Genomic DNA, 16,965 nt, shown 5'->3' on the forward strand with positions numbered 1-16,965 from the left:
AGCGTGGCGCGGGGGTGCGTGATGCTCCACGGCGTTCAAACCCGGGAACTCATGGCCGCGTTAATGCCGATTGCAGCAGCGGTAAAGTTTAGGATAAATTTCGAAGCGCACGCGAACGGGATTAAATTGATTAAAATATGATGTGTAAAATACAAGCGGATTAGCTTGGCCAGCGCGTATCTCTTCGACTGCAACGATTCGATGTGTCAAGCCGACAACGTTTGCACAATTGGTATCTAACTCGTGCAGTCGAACGCTTGACATTGACGTGATGTTTAAACAATATTGATGTTTTACCAATGCACATGCATTAGCACATATTTGCGCTCACGGTCGCGATGGCTGAAAAAATGCGTACACGCATGTTTATATAAAATGTATTTGCAAAAGCGACGCGAACGACCGCCGTCGTTGCCGGTGTATTATTTTCAGATAACGTTTTCCCTATTTTGTTGGAACAACATTTCCTAGGAGACTATTTTTATCCGAGGAGTGGCTGGACGGGCCGGCAGGTGGGCGTGGAAATTTAACGTAAATCGCAATTAAACACTGAATTTTCTATGAAGCTTCCTCCGAAGTAATTATATTTCGTTCCGTTTGTAATTTCCTAAGGTAGCCGGTATTTTATTTAACTACCTTTTAATAGTCGACGAGTCGTCCGAGTTGAAGTTCCTGTGATACTCACTAAAATTCACTCGCGCGCCCTGAACTTCCCTTTAACTACGAAATAATTAAAATACTTCAATTAGATGAATTCTTATCGTCCCCGGACGTCAGATTTCTTTGCTCCGCCGGTTCCGCCTCTCGACGCGCTACTCTATATTAAAGTTGACGTAACAAATATTAATCGATCGAGGCTCACTGCTTCCCGCGTGTTGTACGAGCATGAAACGGCGCCGCGAGTGAGAGTAAGAAATATTCCTGCTCCGAACGGAACGGAATTCTCCCCGTGATCGAGAATATGTCGAATGTAGATGTGCCCACGTAGTTTCGCGCCTTTGACGATTAGCCGTGCGCTTAATCCGACGTTACCAGCTCGACGAGAGAGAGAGCCCGTAATTGTGCTTTAGCCACACGACCGCCATCATTACTTTGATACCGACCACGTAAAGTTAGTGACGCACACGTATATTGCGAACGAACTCAAACATAATATCCCGAAAAGCACTCGTAACTCCATTTCGCCGAGCCACATACCGAGAATACTACGTACATAGTACAGTACCCGAACCGTGATACCGCAATCTGCCCTTACTGTCCCCAGTTTGGCAGGTGTTTAATATTACTCGGAAGTTTTCATCTGCATGCCCGCGATAGCGGCGTCGTCCCCTCGCGGAGGGAACCGACGGAATAAATTAGATTGTTACCGAAATGTCGAAACGGAACGCGCAACCCCGTCAGATCTTACCGGAACAGTTAACGGCAGCAGGCAGCCACTCGTAATCTGATGAATATTCCGCGATTGGGATCTGCTGAACAAACGTTGTAATTCAAATGCTGGTGCCTTGTAGATAGATATGTAGCCTTCGCCAGCCGTGAACATGATCAAATCACAGCCGATTTATCAGGAATGGACGATGGGCGGAAATTTAAAAGAAAGAACCTTCTAAAAATGGAGAACCATACGTCTACGCGATACAGGGCTCACTCAGAGCTCGCCCTGTTCGAAGGGGAGGCGAGGGAGAATAGCCATGCGCATTGATATCACAGCCAAGCAGCGTGATGCTAATCTTCAAGATTAATCCGTATGTTGGCATGTCAGAATCTAGCTTGCAACGTGAACGTCCTCCTGTACTAATCAAAAATCGTTCGTTATCGCTTCTCTTTCTCTCTCTCTCTCTCTCCTCTCATGAAAATACGCGTAACAGAGAACAACTCGAGGCTCGTCGCTCGAGCGGATTTTATTGACGTCCTCTTGAATTCTTCCGCCGGGGCTTTTCTCCTGACGTTATAATGCAAAATGTCGGATTCTCGACGCACTCATATCGTGGTCTTTCTCGCGTCTCGTGGCTTCCGACAGCCACGGTTGCACTCGCGCGGGTACGAGGCAGCCTCTCATAATGTTCGCATGACGGGAACATGGAGGAAAAACGCCGCAGGTGCTTACGTCGTGCATCGCCAAGCTACCTTTCCGGATAACGTGAATTAATAAAAGGTGCGTCACTGTACGCACGAGGAACGCGCTTCTGACGGTGACGGAAATATAATATTCTTCGGCGAGAAAGAGAGAAAAACTGATAGACAGACCTGTGATATTCGCAGCGATCGCGTGCGCCGCATTCAGGAGTTCCATTTCATTATCGAACGCAAATGTCCCATGGACACGCATGTAAATGCATCGCAAATTGAAACTTTTAAGAACAATTACCACAAAAAACACATTTCGACATTTCGAAATATTGCTCGACATGTATAATGCAGATGTGCGTTCTCAATTAACAATTCAAAGTATACGTACTTCTACTTATATTTGAAGGCCCCACTTTCACAAACATATCATGCGCATTTTAACTGACTCACTATCACATCCGTTATTTTGAAATTTTAGGAATATATATTGCACACGTATTTCTCCTCGACAATATAAATAAATTCCGCAAACTTGGCGCAGAACAGTTCGCTGAGACGTTCATAAAAATCAAAAGTATGCGAGATACAGCGTACGCGTTTATATTTGTGTTTCTGTGTGTGATAGTGCAGCATAATGTGACATTTGCCAAACGAATACTAATTATAACGCACCTCCCGAATTACAGCCATCAAATAATGTATCGCGGCTTAGTGTTAGAGTTGAATAAACGAGGTCATGAGATTGTGTGGGTCACCACGCATCCCATGAAAAATTCTTCTCTGACGAATTACAGGGAGATCGATCTGAGTTATTTTTATAAGTATTTTTTTGAAGATGACCCAGAAATCACACAATTCTTAGGATCACACAATAATTATATCAGACTGAGTATGGATACATCGTACGTGGAAACAGAAAAAATACAATGGTCCGTGCTTCACATCCTAAACCGCAAAGTCTTTGAGAATTCTGAGATGCAAAAGTTGTACGCTGTTGACAGTGGTGAACACTTCGATGTGGTAATCGTAGGACAGGGTCCCACCATATCGTTGAATGCTTTCGCGTATAGATTTAATGCTCCTCTCATAGGTAAGGACTGCCAAAGCAAGAAGAGTTCAATTATAATCCGTTTACGCTTTAAGCTTATTACTTAAAAGTAATTAGTAGCTCTTGGATGTTCTTGGAAAATTTTATCTTTGTATACTCTGAGTAGAAACCTTAAAAATTATAATTTTCATAAATTATAACTATAATTCGCCTTGTAGCTTAGATGCATAACATGTATAGCACATATAATATTGAAAAAAAATAATGACGAAATTGAATGATGTGCTGTATAATATAAATAGTGCTAATAGAAAGCAACGTAACAGGTATCTCGAGCCTGGACGTATACAACAATATGCGGTACATGCTCGGATCCATGATTCTCCCGTCGCACATCTCCAACTGGCAAATCGATTCGCCAGTCGAGGACAATATGTCATTCTGGAGGAGACTCATCAACTTCTATTCCACGTGGATGCATATGTATCACTGGACGAGCGTTCATGCTCCTCAGGAGGATGCGATCGCGAGGAAACACTTAGGGGACAACATACCATATATCGATGATATTACGAGAAACATGAGCATATACCTCATCAACAAGCATCCGTTGCTTTCGCACAGCCGGCCTGAGCAAAGCAACATCATATTTTACAATGGTTTTCACATCGCAAAAGTGCCACCCGCATTGCCCGAAGTATATACATGCATACACGCACGCAAATACGTCATATCTCCGCGATGCTTCTCAAATGAGATTCAATAACGTCCGTGTGTTATCACCCTTACCCGTAATAACTGTCAATGTCTCGTTACGTTCACCAGGACTTGAAACAATTCCTTGACGGCGCGAAGGATGGATTTATTTACGTCAGTTTCGGAAGTTCAGTCGACTGGAAGCTTTTACCGAATAATATGTTCATGAAATTCGTCGCGGCGTTATCCAAGCTACCATACAGAATCCTCTGGAAAATCGATCCCGATATGCTACCCAGCAAGTTCAACAATATAATGACGTCCAAGTGGCTGCCGCAGCAAGGCATTCTCGGTAATGCCGTGCGCTACAGTCTTATGGGAATCTCATGATTCCCGTGTCTCTTGCGTATCAAAACTTCGTAAACCTCATAACTTGATTTTCTTGTTCATAGCTCACTCAAATATCAAGCTATTTATTTACCAAGGAGGCATGCAAAGCACCGAGGAAACCGTTTATTACGGAGTTCCTATCATAGGGTGTCCAGTCATATGGGATCAAGCGCACAACGTACAAATTATGGTAAGGTGGGGTGTCGGACTCCATCTTCAGCATAGTACAATTTCAGAAGAGAGCATTCAAGCTGCTGTGCATGAAGTTATAAACAACAAGAGGTACCGTACGGTTTAAAACGTGTATCTGTTAACCATTCAAATGCTGGAGGCAGTCACAAGACTATCCGTGATAAGTGACTAGCACTCACATTCTTTATAATTGCCGGTACTTGCTAAATCACTTTTTCCTTGATTTTTCTTTAAATAAATCAAGAAATGTGTGTGTTACATTTTATCTCTGCATATTGTCATTTATAAGACGTGATACGAGTAAAATGTTCCATGCCTTTTGGACGGTTAACAATCGTTATTACAACATCTTGGCTTAACATAATGAAAATTTAGCCGAAGAGATTAAATAACGCAATAATGCTAACTTCTTACCTTCAGATACAAAAATCAGATGATGCAACTGAGTAGACGTTATAAGGATAGGCCGTATGATAGCCTTCAGAATGCGATATCGTGGATCGAGTACGTGATGCGTCAGAACGGGACATCCTTTCTGCGAGATGGCCTTGGCGACAAGCCGTGGCATCAACGATATGACTGGGACATCATCGGATTCCTTGCTGTTGCGGCATTCGTAGCATCCCTTATTTCTCTTTATGTCCTATTTCAGATTTTACGTTTCGTTTACAGCTACTGTAAAATCCTTTGTGATAATTCTAAGTATATCAGAGCGAAAATGGAATAATACCTATGTACATGTTTGTACCAATGTGGTTAAATTATTTGTAACGAATTTCCTGTGTACGTTATTTCAAATTATATTAAACTATATCGTCGAAATCTTGAAATATTATATAATGACTGGATTGCAATATTTATGGAACCAATTCATCAGTAATGGAACAGTCAGTGAATTAATTTTCTTAATTATGTACGCATCGTGCCTGCGTTATAGAACAACGTGCACTGAAAGTAACTGATACTATTATAGATATGTATTCAGTTTCAATTTCAGTAATTATGGAAATAGTATTATATGTAGTAATTATGTAAATGTAAATGTTAATTATATGTAAGTAGTAAATGTAATAGAATATGTAATTAATAATTTTTAGCTTGTGAATCAAATTGGTTCTAGTGAGACAACAAAAACGGCTGGGAATTTACACGGAGAAACGCTTTGCGATCGACGGTGACAAATATAATAGTATTTCCATATCGAAAACCATTCACGATAATCAAGAAATTCTAGACTACCGACATTTGAATCTTGAATGCATAAAAATCTGATATCCAACCAATACGAGCGGGAAACAACGCTGACTCGATCTTGCAGACAAAAATTCGATTTCCTGTCATGATCTGTCTGCATAAATAATGCATGAAATTGCGAAACTTTTGAAATTATGGACCCGGGGTGCGCGCAGTGGGTGGTGTCGACGCGAGTGGCAGCTAATGCGCAATTTATTAAGATATACGGCCTCTTTAATCGATACGGAAACAAGAGATGGGGAAACGTACGATCTGAGAAAACTTATCGCCGCCTGTTACCGGAGCATGCTTTTAAATATATTCTGACCGGGCGATTTATGGTGCCAACAGATTTATGAGAATGTCCACACGATCGTTTTAACGCTTTTATATCCAATGTGATGATAGATCGTAAATAGCCAACAATTGCATTAAGCATTATAGCACTGGAAGACCCATTCCAAAATCTCTTTCGTATTCTACGATTAATATAAATCTCGTTATTGCATAATTGTTAAGGAACGAAACGTGATTCCGCGTATACTTGCATTAACACGGTGTCTATAAGTATTTTGTTAAACGTATTAAAGTTTTTAATCAGTAGATCAAGTACGTCAGAACAGAACACTCTTTTTGCGAGATAGTTTTTGCGACAAGCCATGGTATCAACGATACAACTGAGACATCATCGGATTCTTTGCTATTGCGGCATTTGTAGCTATTTCTCTTTATGCCCTATTTTAGATTTTACGTTTTACTTACGGCTACTATCAAATCCTTTGTGATAATTCTCAATCTCTTTGCACCAAATCAAAGATGCACCAACACCTGCGTATATTGTAACAATGTGATTAAACTGTTTTTGACGAATTTCCTGTATGTGTTATTTCAAATTATCTCAAATCATAGTTATAGAATTCTGGAAATAAATATAGCAGCTCGATTAGAATATTTATCGAACTGATTGAATATTCATCGGACAGTAATGGAACAATCGACGAATGAATTTTCTTAATTACATGCACATCGTGTATGCGCAATCGAGAAACGTGAAAATAATTCATGATTGATATGCGTACGGTCTTAAAAGAGACATTTCTCTCACTAAATTGATACTTCTCTAACTGGATACTTATAGGGATTTCAGTGAAATTTTTCTTTTAACTAATTTGTAATCCCCCATTCCAAAGAATAATTCAAGTTAAATATTAAAGCTCGCGCTACCTATTCTAACCGTCAATTATCTCCTCGGTTTTTTTCTAATTTACATTACTGCTTTGATAATGTAATATCCTTATAAAAATTTGTTGTAGCGGTTTAATGCGTGTCGGTAAAGCAGATTAATTTATGTTAGTTATAAGTGGCGCTGTTAGGCCTTGGAGATATCTTTTCGTTTCTTTTGTTTTAGTTTTATGTGTGGCGAGCGCCTTTGTCTTTCTTAGCGGTTCAATTATATTTCAGACCTCGTGCAATTAAAGTTGATTTAGTTGTTCTAACGAGCCTATCTTATTTTCTCTCTCACATCACTTATAGTGTTATCAAAAATTAATAAAACTGATGAAATAATATAACACGCGTAATGGATTAAATTATCGCAGTGATATATGCGATGACAGCGCATATATATTGAAATGATTAGAATATGATTTACAAATGACTAAAATATAATTTGCATTCATTATCGTCCCATTTTACACTGATTTAACATAAAGCGAACAATTTTTCGCTACGTAATGGCTCTGCAGCAATTATTTATACGAGTGCTCATAACTAAAAAATGATAGTATTCGAAAACGCAAAATGCGGACGGGTATTAGCGCAATATGTATAATTGTGATCTTACGGCTATTGGCGAATGCCGAAAGGATTCTTATTCTTACGGGGGCACCGTTTTTTAGTCATCAAGTGGTTCATCGTGCGTTCAATTTAGCCCTACACAAGCGCGGGCACGAGTTGGTCGTGCTCACCGCGTCTCCGTTAAGGGATCCGACGTTAAAGAATTACACAGAAATTGATGTGTCGGATGTTTTTTTGATCGGAGTTACGAAGGATTACAATGACAGAAGATGGAAATCGTCGCAGATGGAATCGTGCAGACAAGCGTTTATGACAGCGACCGAAATCACCGCAAAATTTTTCGACAATCCAGAATTCAAGAAGATTTACAGACGCGACAACGGCGAAAAGTTCGACGCTGTTATTGTAGAGGCGATAAGCGACCTATCGTTATTCGCTGTAGCGCATAGATTTAAAGCTCCCCTCATAGGTGAATTTTATTAAAAGGAAGAATATTTAATCTAGCGTAAAACAGAAAGAGAGAGAGAGAGAGAGAGAGAGTGTGTGTGTGTGTGAGAGTGAGAGTAAGAGTGAGAGTGAGTGAGTCTGTATTTGTCCTGAAAACTGAACGTTTTCTGACAATCGGGACAACAGAAACTGAAATCTGATCTTGATCCATTACGCAGGAATCATGTCTTTGGGCATTCATAATTATCAGCGATATATCTTTGGTAGTCCCATGCTTCCGTCACACCCATCAACTTGGGAAATTAATACGCTGGTCGAGGGAAACCCATCGTTCTGGCAAAGACTGCAAAACTTTATCGACGTATGGAGCTACCTCTATTACTGGACTCACAATAATGCGATCACGGAGCAGAAAAGAGCTGAGGAATATTTCGGAAGTGATACACCAAATGTCGTCGATATAGTAAAAAATATGAGCATTTTGCTGGTCAATGAGAATCCGGCGCTCACATATGCAAGACCGGAGCAGCCAAACGTGATATTCTTTACCGGTTTTCACATACAGAAAACACCTCCATTGCTACCGGAAGTAAGTAACTGCTCAAATAATTATTATCTCGCTTGAAATTGATTGAAAATATCTAATGGTTCTTGCCAATTTTATGTCTCGTAATTAAATAATATGTAAAACTTACGATTTGCATTGACGAAGGACTTGAGACAATTCCTTGATGATGCAACGGAAGGATTTATTTACGTGAGCCTCGGAACTACTGTCAGTTGTGACAACTTGCCGACAGAAATTGTAGGAAACTTCATCCAAGTATTTTCAAAGTTACCTTATAAAATAGTTTGGAAATACGAATGCGACGAATTGCCAGGAAAGCTCGATAATGCATTTATTTCAAAATGGTTCCCGCAGCAGGGTGTACTCGGTAAAATTAAAAGTGTGAAAATTATTATGCAATATTCAAATGCCGAATTGATCATCCATTTACGAAAAACGCTGCGGTAATTGCTTTATTCCTTGCAGCTCATCACAACATCAGGCTGTTTATTTATCAGGGTGGGTTACAGAGTACCGAGGAAGCTATTCATTATGCGGTCCCACTTTTAGGAATTCCCATTATGTTCGAACAGGCAAGTCGAATTCAACGATTGGCCTCATTAGGGGCGGCGATTTTTCTCAAATTAAACGAATTAAGCAAGGAACGCCTTAACACGGCCATTCATCAGATTTTGAACGATAAAAGGTACTCACACCTAACCAAGTTGAAAATCTGATTAACAATAAGTAGACTAAGTAGATTTCTCATTTGATGTGTGTTTAGTTATAAAGAGCGGATGGCATATCTAAGCGAGCTATCCAAGGATCAACCGTACGACAGTCTTGAGAATGCCATATGGTGGGTAGAATACGTAATGCGTCACAAGGGGATAAGTCACCTGCGATTCAGCGAAAGCGACAAGCCGTGGTATCAACGATACGATATGGACATCATTGGGTTTCTCGCTGTTATGACATTCGTCGCGTTCCTTATTTCTTTTTACACTATATTTCGAATTTTGCGTTTTATTTACCATTATTATCAGATCCCCTGTCATAATTTTCAGTATAGTAATGCCAAATCAAAGATACAATGACATCTGTGTATCGCAATCTGTGTATCTGTGTGATCGCAACAATCTGAGTAAATCTTTGACGAAGGTCCTGTTATTTCAAATCAGCTCAAACCATAGCAATTCTTGAACTAAGTATAGTGATAATATTAGAATATGTATCAATGTACCGAATATTCATCGGACAATAATGGAAACAATTAGCGAATAAATGTTTCTCTGATTTTTATTCCAATTAGGTGCATATTGTGCATCTGCAATCGAATAACATGAAAATACCTAATAATTGGTCAAAGATGGTCTTAAAAACGACGATTTGTTCACTAAACTGACACTTGTTTAATTGGATGCCAGGAGGATCTAATTAGAATTTCCCTTTGCAAATAATTTGTGACGTGTTTAAGAAATACATACAAATTATAAGTTAAGGTTTGCAAAAGCGCGCAACTAATTCCAATCGTTAACTACTTCACCGACTTCTTTCTATTTTTTACTATCGTTTTGATATATGGCACACACATTGCACTTATCTGTCGTCGTCCGGATTGATATGTACATGACTATAGTATACGGTAATATAACTAAAACATGATTAACATATGATTAGTATATAAATAACTCATTCGCATCGATTATACTAGTTTGCCTTGATTTAACATAAAAAAACAATTTTTCGTTTCGTAATGATTCTTGGACGATTATTTATATCAGTCCCCATATCTAAAGAGCGGTAGTTTTCGGAAACGCAAAATGCGGGCGGTGGTTTGCGTACTATATGTGATTTTGTTCTCACTGTCGTTGTCGGTGAATACCGGCAGGATTCTTAGCCTTTCGGTCGTACCTTTTCTTAGTCATCAATTAATTTACCGTACGTTAAATTTAGTCTTACACAAACGCGGGCACGAATTGGTGATCGTCACAACGGCTCCATTAAAGGATCCGACATTAAAGAATTACACAAAAATTGACGTATCGTACGGTTTTTCAATAATCACGGAGTACAACGACGCAAAATGGAAAATATCGCAGATGGAATCGTGCAGACAGGTGTTTACAATAACGACCGAGTTCATGGGGACAATTTGGGATAATCTTGAATTCAAGAAGATTTACAGACGCAACAGCGGCGAGAAATTCGACGCGATTATGATGGAACCGATTTGCGATCTGTCGCTATATAGTATGGCGCACAGATTTAACGCTCCCCTCATAGGTGAAATTTGCAGATTGAAAAGGAGAATAATTTATTTCTTAAAAGAAATATCTGTCTTAAGATTGCCCTAAAATCTGTCTGACAACCAAGATAGAAACCTGAAACTGATCTTGATCCATTGCGCAGGACTCACGCCTATGGGTTTTCATAATTTTCAACGATATATCTTTGCTAGTCCTATGCTTCCGTCACACCCGTCAAATTGGGAAGTTAACACGCTAGTCGAGGGATACCCGTCGTTCTGGCAAAAACTGCAAACTTTCATTGACGTGTGGGGATACCTGTATGCCTGGTCACACCATGTGGTCACGGCACGGAAAAGGGTTGAGAAATACTTTGGAAGTGACACGCCGGACCCCATGGACATAGCAAAAAATATGAGCATCGTACTGGTCAATGAAAACCCGCTATTCGCGTATGTCAGACCGGAGCAGCCAAACGTGATATACTTTTCCGGCTTTCAGATACAGAAAACACCCCCAACGCTGCCAAAAGTATGTAACTGCTCAAACGATTATTATCTTGCGTGAAATCTCACGTTAAATCCAATATATCCAACACTTATTGCCAATTTTCGCAATGAACTAATACGTAAAACTTGTGATTAATTTGCATTGATGACGAAGGGACTTGAGACGATTCCTTGATGACGCGACGGAAGGATTTATTTACGTAAGTCTTGGAACTACTGTCAGCTGTCACAACTTGCCAACAGAAATTATAGGAAATTTCATTGAAGTATTTTCGAAATTACCTTTTAAAATAGTTTGGAAATACGAGTGCGACGAATTCCCAGGAAAGCTCGACAATATATTTATCTCAAAATGGTTTCCGCATCAGGGCATACTCGGTAAAATTAAAAGTGTGAAAATTATTATGCAATATTCAAATGCCGAATTGATCATCCATTTACGAAAAACGCTGCGGTAATTGCTTTATTCCTTGCAGCTCATCACAACATCAGGCTGTTTATTTATCAAGGTGGAGTGCATAGTACTGAGGAAGCTATCCATTACGCGGTCCCACTTTTAGGAATTCCCATTATGTTCGAACAGGCAAGTCGAATTCAACGATTGGCCTCATTAGGGGCGGCGATTTTTCTCAAATTAAACGAATTAAGCAAGGAACGCCTTAACACGGCCATTCATCAGATTTTGAACGATAAAAGGTACTCACACCTAACCAAGTTGAAAATCTGATTAACAATAAGTAGACTAAGTAGATTTCTCATTTGATGTGTGTTTAGTTATAAAGAGCGGATGGCATATCTAAGCGAGCTATCCAAGGATCAACCGTACGACAGTCTTGAGAATGCCATATGGTGGGTAGAATACGTAATGCGTCACAAGGGGATAAGTCACCTGCGATTCAGCGAAAGCGACAAGCCGTGGTATCAACGATACGATATGGACATCATTGGGTTTCTCGCTGTTATGACATTCGTCGCGTTCCTTATTTCTTTTTACACTATATTTCGAATTTTGCGTTTTATTTACCATTATTATCAGATTCCCTGTCATAATTTTCAGTATAGTAATGCCAAATCAAAGATACAATGACATCTGTGTATCGCAATCTGTGTATCTGTGTGATCGCAACAATCTGAGTAAATCTTTGACGAAGGTCCTATTATTTCAAATCAGCTCAAACCATAGCAATTCTTTAACTAAATATAAGTGGTAATATTAGAATATGTATCAATGTACCGAATATTCATTGGACAATAATGGAAACAATCAGCGAATAAATGGCCTCTTGTTTTTATTTAAATTAGGTGCATATCGTGCATCCACAATCGAGTAACACTTAAAGAACTAATAATTGATCAAGGATGGTCTTAGAAACGACGATTTGCTCATTAAACTGACACTCGTTTAATTGCCAAGGATCTAATTAGAATTTCCCTTTGCAAACAATTTGTGACGTTGTTAAGAAATACATACAAATTATGAGTTAAGGTTTGCAAAAGCGCGCAATTAATTCCAATCGTTAACACTTCACCGTCTTCTTTCTATTTTGTACTATCGTTTTGATATATGGCACACATATTGCACTTATCTATCATAGTTCATATGGATATACGTGATAGGATATGTCTAATTAAAACATAATTTACATATGACTACAAATAACTGACGACTACAAATAACTAATTTGCATCGATTAGTATTCCATTTTTCATTAATTTAGCATAAAACAAAAACGTTTTCATTTCGTAATGGTTCTGGAGCGTTTATTTATACGAGGCTCCATAACTAGGAAGCGGTAGTTTTCTGAAACACAAAATGCGGACTGTTATTAGCGCACTATACGTGATTTTATTCCAATTGCCGCTGCCGGCGAGTGCCGCAAGAATCCTTATCCTTACGGGCGCACCTTTCTTTAGTCATCAAGTGGTTCACCGATCATTCAGTTTAGCTCTTCTCAAACGTGGACACGAGCTAGTGGTCGTCACCCCGTCTCCGTTAAAGGATCCGACATTAAAAAATTACACGGAAATTGACATGTCGCACATTTTTTCGAGGATCACGGATTACAATGATGCGAGATGGAAAATCTCGCAGATGGAATCATGCAGGCAGATGTTTATGATAACGAACGAGATCGTCGCAAATTTCTTCACTGTGCCGGAATTCAAGAAGATTTGCAGGAAAGACAATAACGAAAAATTCGACGCAGTTATCATAGAGGCGATGAGTGACTTGTCTCTATATGTTTTGGCGCATAGATTTAACGCTCCACTCATAGGTGAGATTTTCTGGAAGGAAAAATCGATCTCCTAGTAAAAACAATATCTTTATTAAGAATACCCTAAAACCAAGTCTGATTCTAATCCATTACGCAGGAATTTTATCCCTGGGCATTCATAATTACCATCGATATATCTTTGGTAGCCCTATTCTCCCATCGCATCCGTCAAATTGGGAAGTTAACACGTTGGTCGAGGGGAATCTGTCGTTCTGGCAAAGACTGCAAAACTTCATCGACGTATGGAGTTACCTGTATTATTGGACTCATCATAATGCGGTACGGAACGGGATCGAGGAAAACTTCGAAAGTGACACACCAAACGTCATCGACATAGTAAAAAATATGAGCATCTTCCTGGTCAATGAAAATCCGCTATTCGCGTATGCCAGACCGGAGCAGCCAAACGTGATATTCTTTACCGGTTTTCACATACAGAAAACACCTCCATTGCTACCGGAAGTAAGTAACTGCTCAAATAATTATTATCTCGCTTGAAATTGATTGAAAATATCTAATGGTTATTGCCAATTTTATGTCTCGTAATTAAATAATATGTAAAACTTACGATTTGCATTGACGAAGGACTTGAGACAATTCCTTGATGATGCAACGGAAGGATTTCTTTACGTGAGTCTCGGAACCACTGTCAGCTGTCGCAACGTGCCGAAAGAAATTGTAGGAAACTTCATCCAAGTATTTTCGAAGTTACGTTATAAAATAGTTTGGAAATACGAGTGCGACGAATTGCCAGGAAAGCTCGATAATGCACTTATGTCACAATGGTTCCCACAACAGGGTATACTCGGTAAAATTGAAAGTGTAAAAGTTATTATGCAATATTTAAATGCCGAATCGATCATTGATTTGTGCTAGACGCCACGGTAATTACCTTATTTCTTGCAGCTCATCCCAACATCCGGCTGTTTATTTATCAGGGTGGACAGCAGAGTACCGAAGAAGCTGTCCATTATGCAGTCCCACTTTTAGGAATTCCCATTATATTCGAACAGGCAAGTCGAATTCAACGATTGGCCTCGTTAGGGGCGGCGATTCTTCTTAAATTAAACGAATTAAACAAGGAACGCCTCAACACGGCCATTCATCAGATTTTGAATGATAAAAGGTATCTCACACCTAACCAAGTTGAAAACCTGACTAAGGCCGGTATTCATAGTCGGATCTTATATTTAGAATGTCTTAAGTGTTTCTTCAGATACTCCATAGCCAATGAAATAATCCATACAACATCTGCAGATGAAATTAAGGCGGTCTTAAATATAAGATCTGACTATGAATACCGGCCTAAGTATACTAACAAGTAGATTAAGTAGATTTCTCAATTTGACGTGTGTTCAGTTATAAAGAGCGGATGGTATATCTAAGCGAGCTGTCCAAGGATCAACCGTACGACAGTCTCGAAAACGCTATATGGTGGGTGGAATACGTAATGCGTCACAAAGGGATAAGTCATTTGCGATTCAGCGAAAGCGACAAGCCGTGGTATCAACGATACGATATGGACATCATTGGGTTTCTCGCTGTTGTGGCATTCGTCATGTCCCTTATTTCTCTTTACACTCTATTTCGTATTTTACGTTTCTGTTGCGGCTATTATCAACTCTATAAGAATATTCACTATCCAAACATCAAATTTAAAATGCAATAATATATGCGTATGTAACCATACCGATCTAATTAAACTATTTTTAACCAATTTACTGTTTGCATTACTTTAAATCGCTTGAAATCATATTGTAGAAATCTTGAAATACAGCTGATTGATTAGAATATTTATGGAATCTACTGAATGTTCAGTAAATTGTAATAGGACAGTTAGCACATCAATTTTGTATTATAAGTTATGTGCGGAATATGCGTATGCTATTGAGCAACAATCATAGAAATAAATGATAGTTTATTAACTTACCATATTTGGTGTCGGTCTGAAAAATGACAATTCTCTCATTAAATTTAGAGTAAACAGGACTAAACAGGAAACTGATATACGCAAAAATAAAATTTTTCTTCTAACTTGTAATTTTACTAACAGGTAATTCATAAACTAAATATTAATGCTCACAAAGACGCCCAACTAATTCCAACGACAATTACTTCCATGATTTGTTTTATGTACATTTATCGCTTTAATATGTACATTGCAAACATGTCCACTTTAAATATAACGGAAAAAAAGGAATTTTTTCCGCTTTTACTTTAAGTGTGAAATTAAAGCGGAATCATATATATATATATATATATTATATATTTGTCTGATCATCCGATGGCAATTCAAATTCGTCACAATCACATGCGGTACATTTGTCTCGAGGATTACCACGTTGATCGATTCCCATATTGCTTGGATTACGACGATTAGACAAAAATATATGTCTAACACTTTATAACCATGTAACTCTACAACTATAAAGATGATCAGAAGAAATTCACGCTGCTGCCATATTGCGAGTTGCCATAATTACGTTATTTTCGTCCGCTTTAAATATGTATGACCGAAATCGTAACCGATGATCACATCCTTTATAATACAGGGTGTCTGGTAATCTCCGTGCAACCGATTAATGGCATATAGTTCAGGCCTAACTGAGTCGAAAAGTCCTCTACCATTTTGCAATTTGCGCAATAGTTAACGAGTTATTAATTGTTAAAAATCGCTGTATTAGTCCGGCCTACCGTCGAATGCAAGCGCGCGGCGAGATGCGACCGCCTAGCGATCGAGTGCCTAACGATCGCAGTGACAATGGCTAGGCATGCCATTTGTAATAAACAATTCTCGCGCCTAGCAACTTCGATCGCTAGGCGGTCGCATCTCGCCGCGCGGTTGCATTCGGCGGTAGGCCGGACTAATACAGCGATTTTTAACAATTAATAACTCGTTACCTATTGCGCAAATTGCAAAATGGTAGAGGACTTTTTGACTCAGTTAGGTCTGAACTATATACCATTAATCGGTTGCACAGAGATTACCAGACTGTATATATATATATACAGGGTGTCCCATTTTATATTTGTCAGTAAAATATTTCGATACGACGTCGTTTCAGAGAAAAATGTTTCAGACAAAAGTCGTTTGGTTCGAAGGGGGCAAGATGATGATATTCTCAATTTAATTATAGATGGCGCCACTTTCGAGATTTCATCATGGCGGCCATTTTTTTAAATGGAAGTCGATTTTTCTCTCTAAGTAAAAGTTGTAGCTGACAATGAGGCGAATACAACGGTTTTTTGTTTTTTGAAATTGGACCATTTTTCAGTGAGTTACAGCGTTCCAAAGTATACTGTTTTATAATTTAAGTATACACATAAACCAAATCTTGTATCGAAAAATGTTTCTTACAAAAGTTTTATGACTTCAAGGGGGATATAAGATGCTGCCACTGATTTGACCTTGGGTGCACCTGTCAAGGTTTATGTGAAGGTTAACTTTTTTTTTAATGGATCTCTTTATTTCTCATTATCTCTTGTAGCTTACCTCGAGAGCTTTTCAAAA

General features: G+C 38.9%; 3 protein-coding genes across 3 annotated transcripts; all 3 read left to right on the plus strand.

Moving 5' to 3' along the window:
• Positions 1 to 2,595: 2,595 nt before the first annotated feature.
• Positions 2,596 to 5,218, plus strand: LOC113561846 (UDP-glucuronosyltransferase 2B1-like). Its single transcript, XM_026969257.1, has 5 exons — positions 2,596 to 3,160; positions 3,445 to 3,815; positions 3,944 to 4,166; positions 4,267 to 4,486; positions 4,817 to 5,218. The coding sequence occupies exons 1-5, from the start codon at positions 2,647 to 2,649 to the stop codon at positions 5,121 to 5,123; spliced, it is 1,635 nt and encodes a 544-aa protein (XP_026825058.1). The 5' UTR covers positions 2,596 to 2,646; the 3' UTR covers positions 5,124 to 5,218.
• A 1,380-nt stretch (positions 5,219 to 6,598) lies between these two features.
• On the plus strand, positions 6,599 to 15,485 carry LOC105278060. The gene is made up of 16 exons (XM_026969715.1): positions 6,599 to 7,895; positions 8,092 to 8,462; positions 8,586 to 8,820; positions 8,907 to 9,126; positions 9,205 to 9,515; positions 10,377 to 10,706; positions 10,833 to 11,204; positions 11,473 to 11,556; positions 11,655 to 11,874; positions 11,953 to 12,126; positions 12,236 to 12,312; positions 12,966 to 13,454; positions 13,552 to 13,916; positions 14,040 to 14,262; positions 14,361 to 14,580; positions 14,814 to 15,485. Exons 1-16 carry the CDS (start codon positions 7,430 to 7,432, stop codon positions 15,121 to 15,123), a joined length of 4,467 nt encoding a protein of 1,488 aa, XP_026825516.1. The 5' UTR covers positions 6,599 to 7,429; the 3' UTR covers positions 15,124 to 15,485.
• On the plus strand, positions 9,541 to 11,422 carry LOC113561850. Its single transcript, XM_026969268.1, has one exon. It carries the CDS (start codon positions 10,244 to 10,246, stop codon positions 10,775 to 10,777), a length of 534 nt encoding a protein of 177 aa, XP_026825069.1. The 5' UTR covers positions 9,541 to 10,243; the 3' UTR covers positions 10,778 to 11,422.
• Positions 15,486 to 16,965: the final 1,480 nt, after the last annotated feature.

Source organism: Ooceraea biroi, chromosome 1 (assembly GCF_003672135.1).
Source record: "Ooceraea biroi isolate clonal line C1 chromosome 1, Obir_v5.4, whole genome shotgun sequence".
Taxonomy (NCBI): domain Eukaryota; kingdom Metazoa; phylum Arthropoda; class Insecta; order Hymenoptera; family Formicidae; genus Ooceraea; species Ooceraea biroi.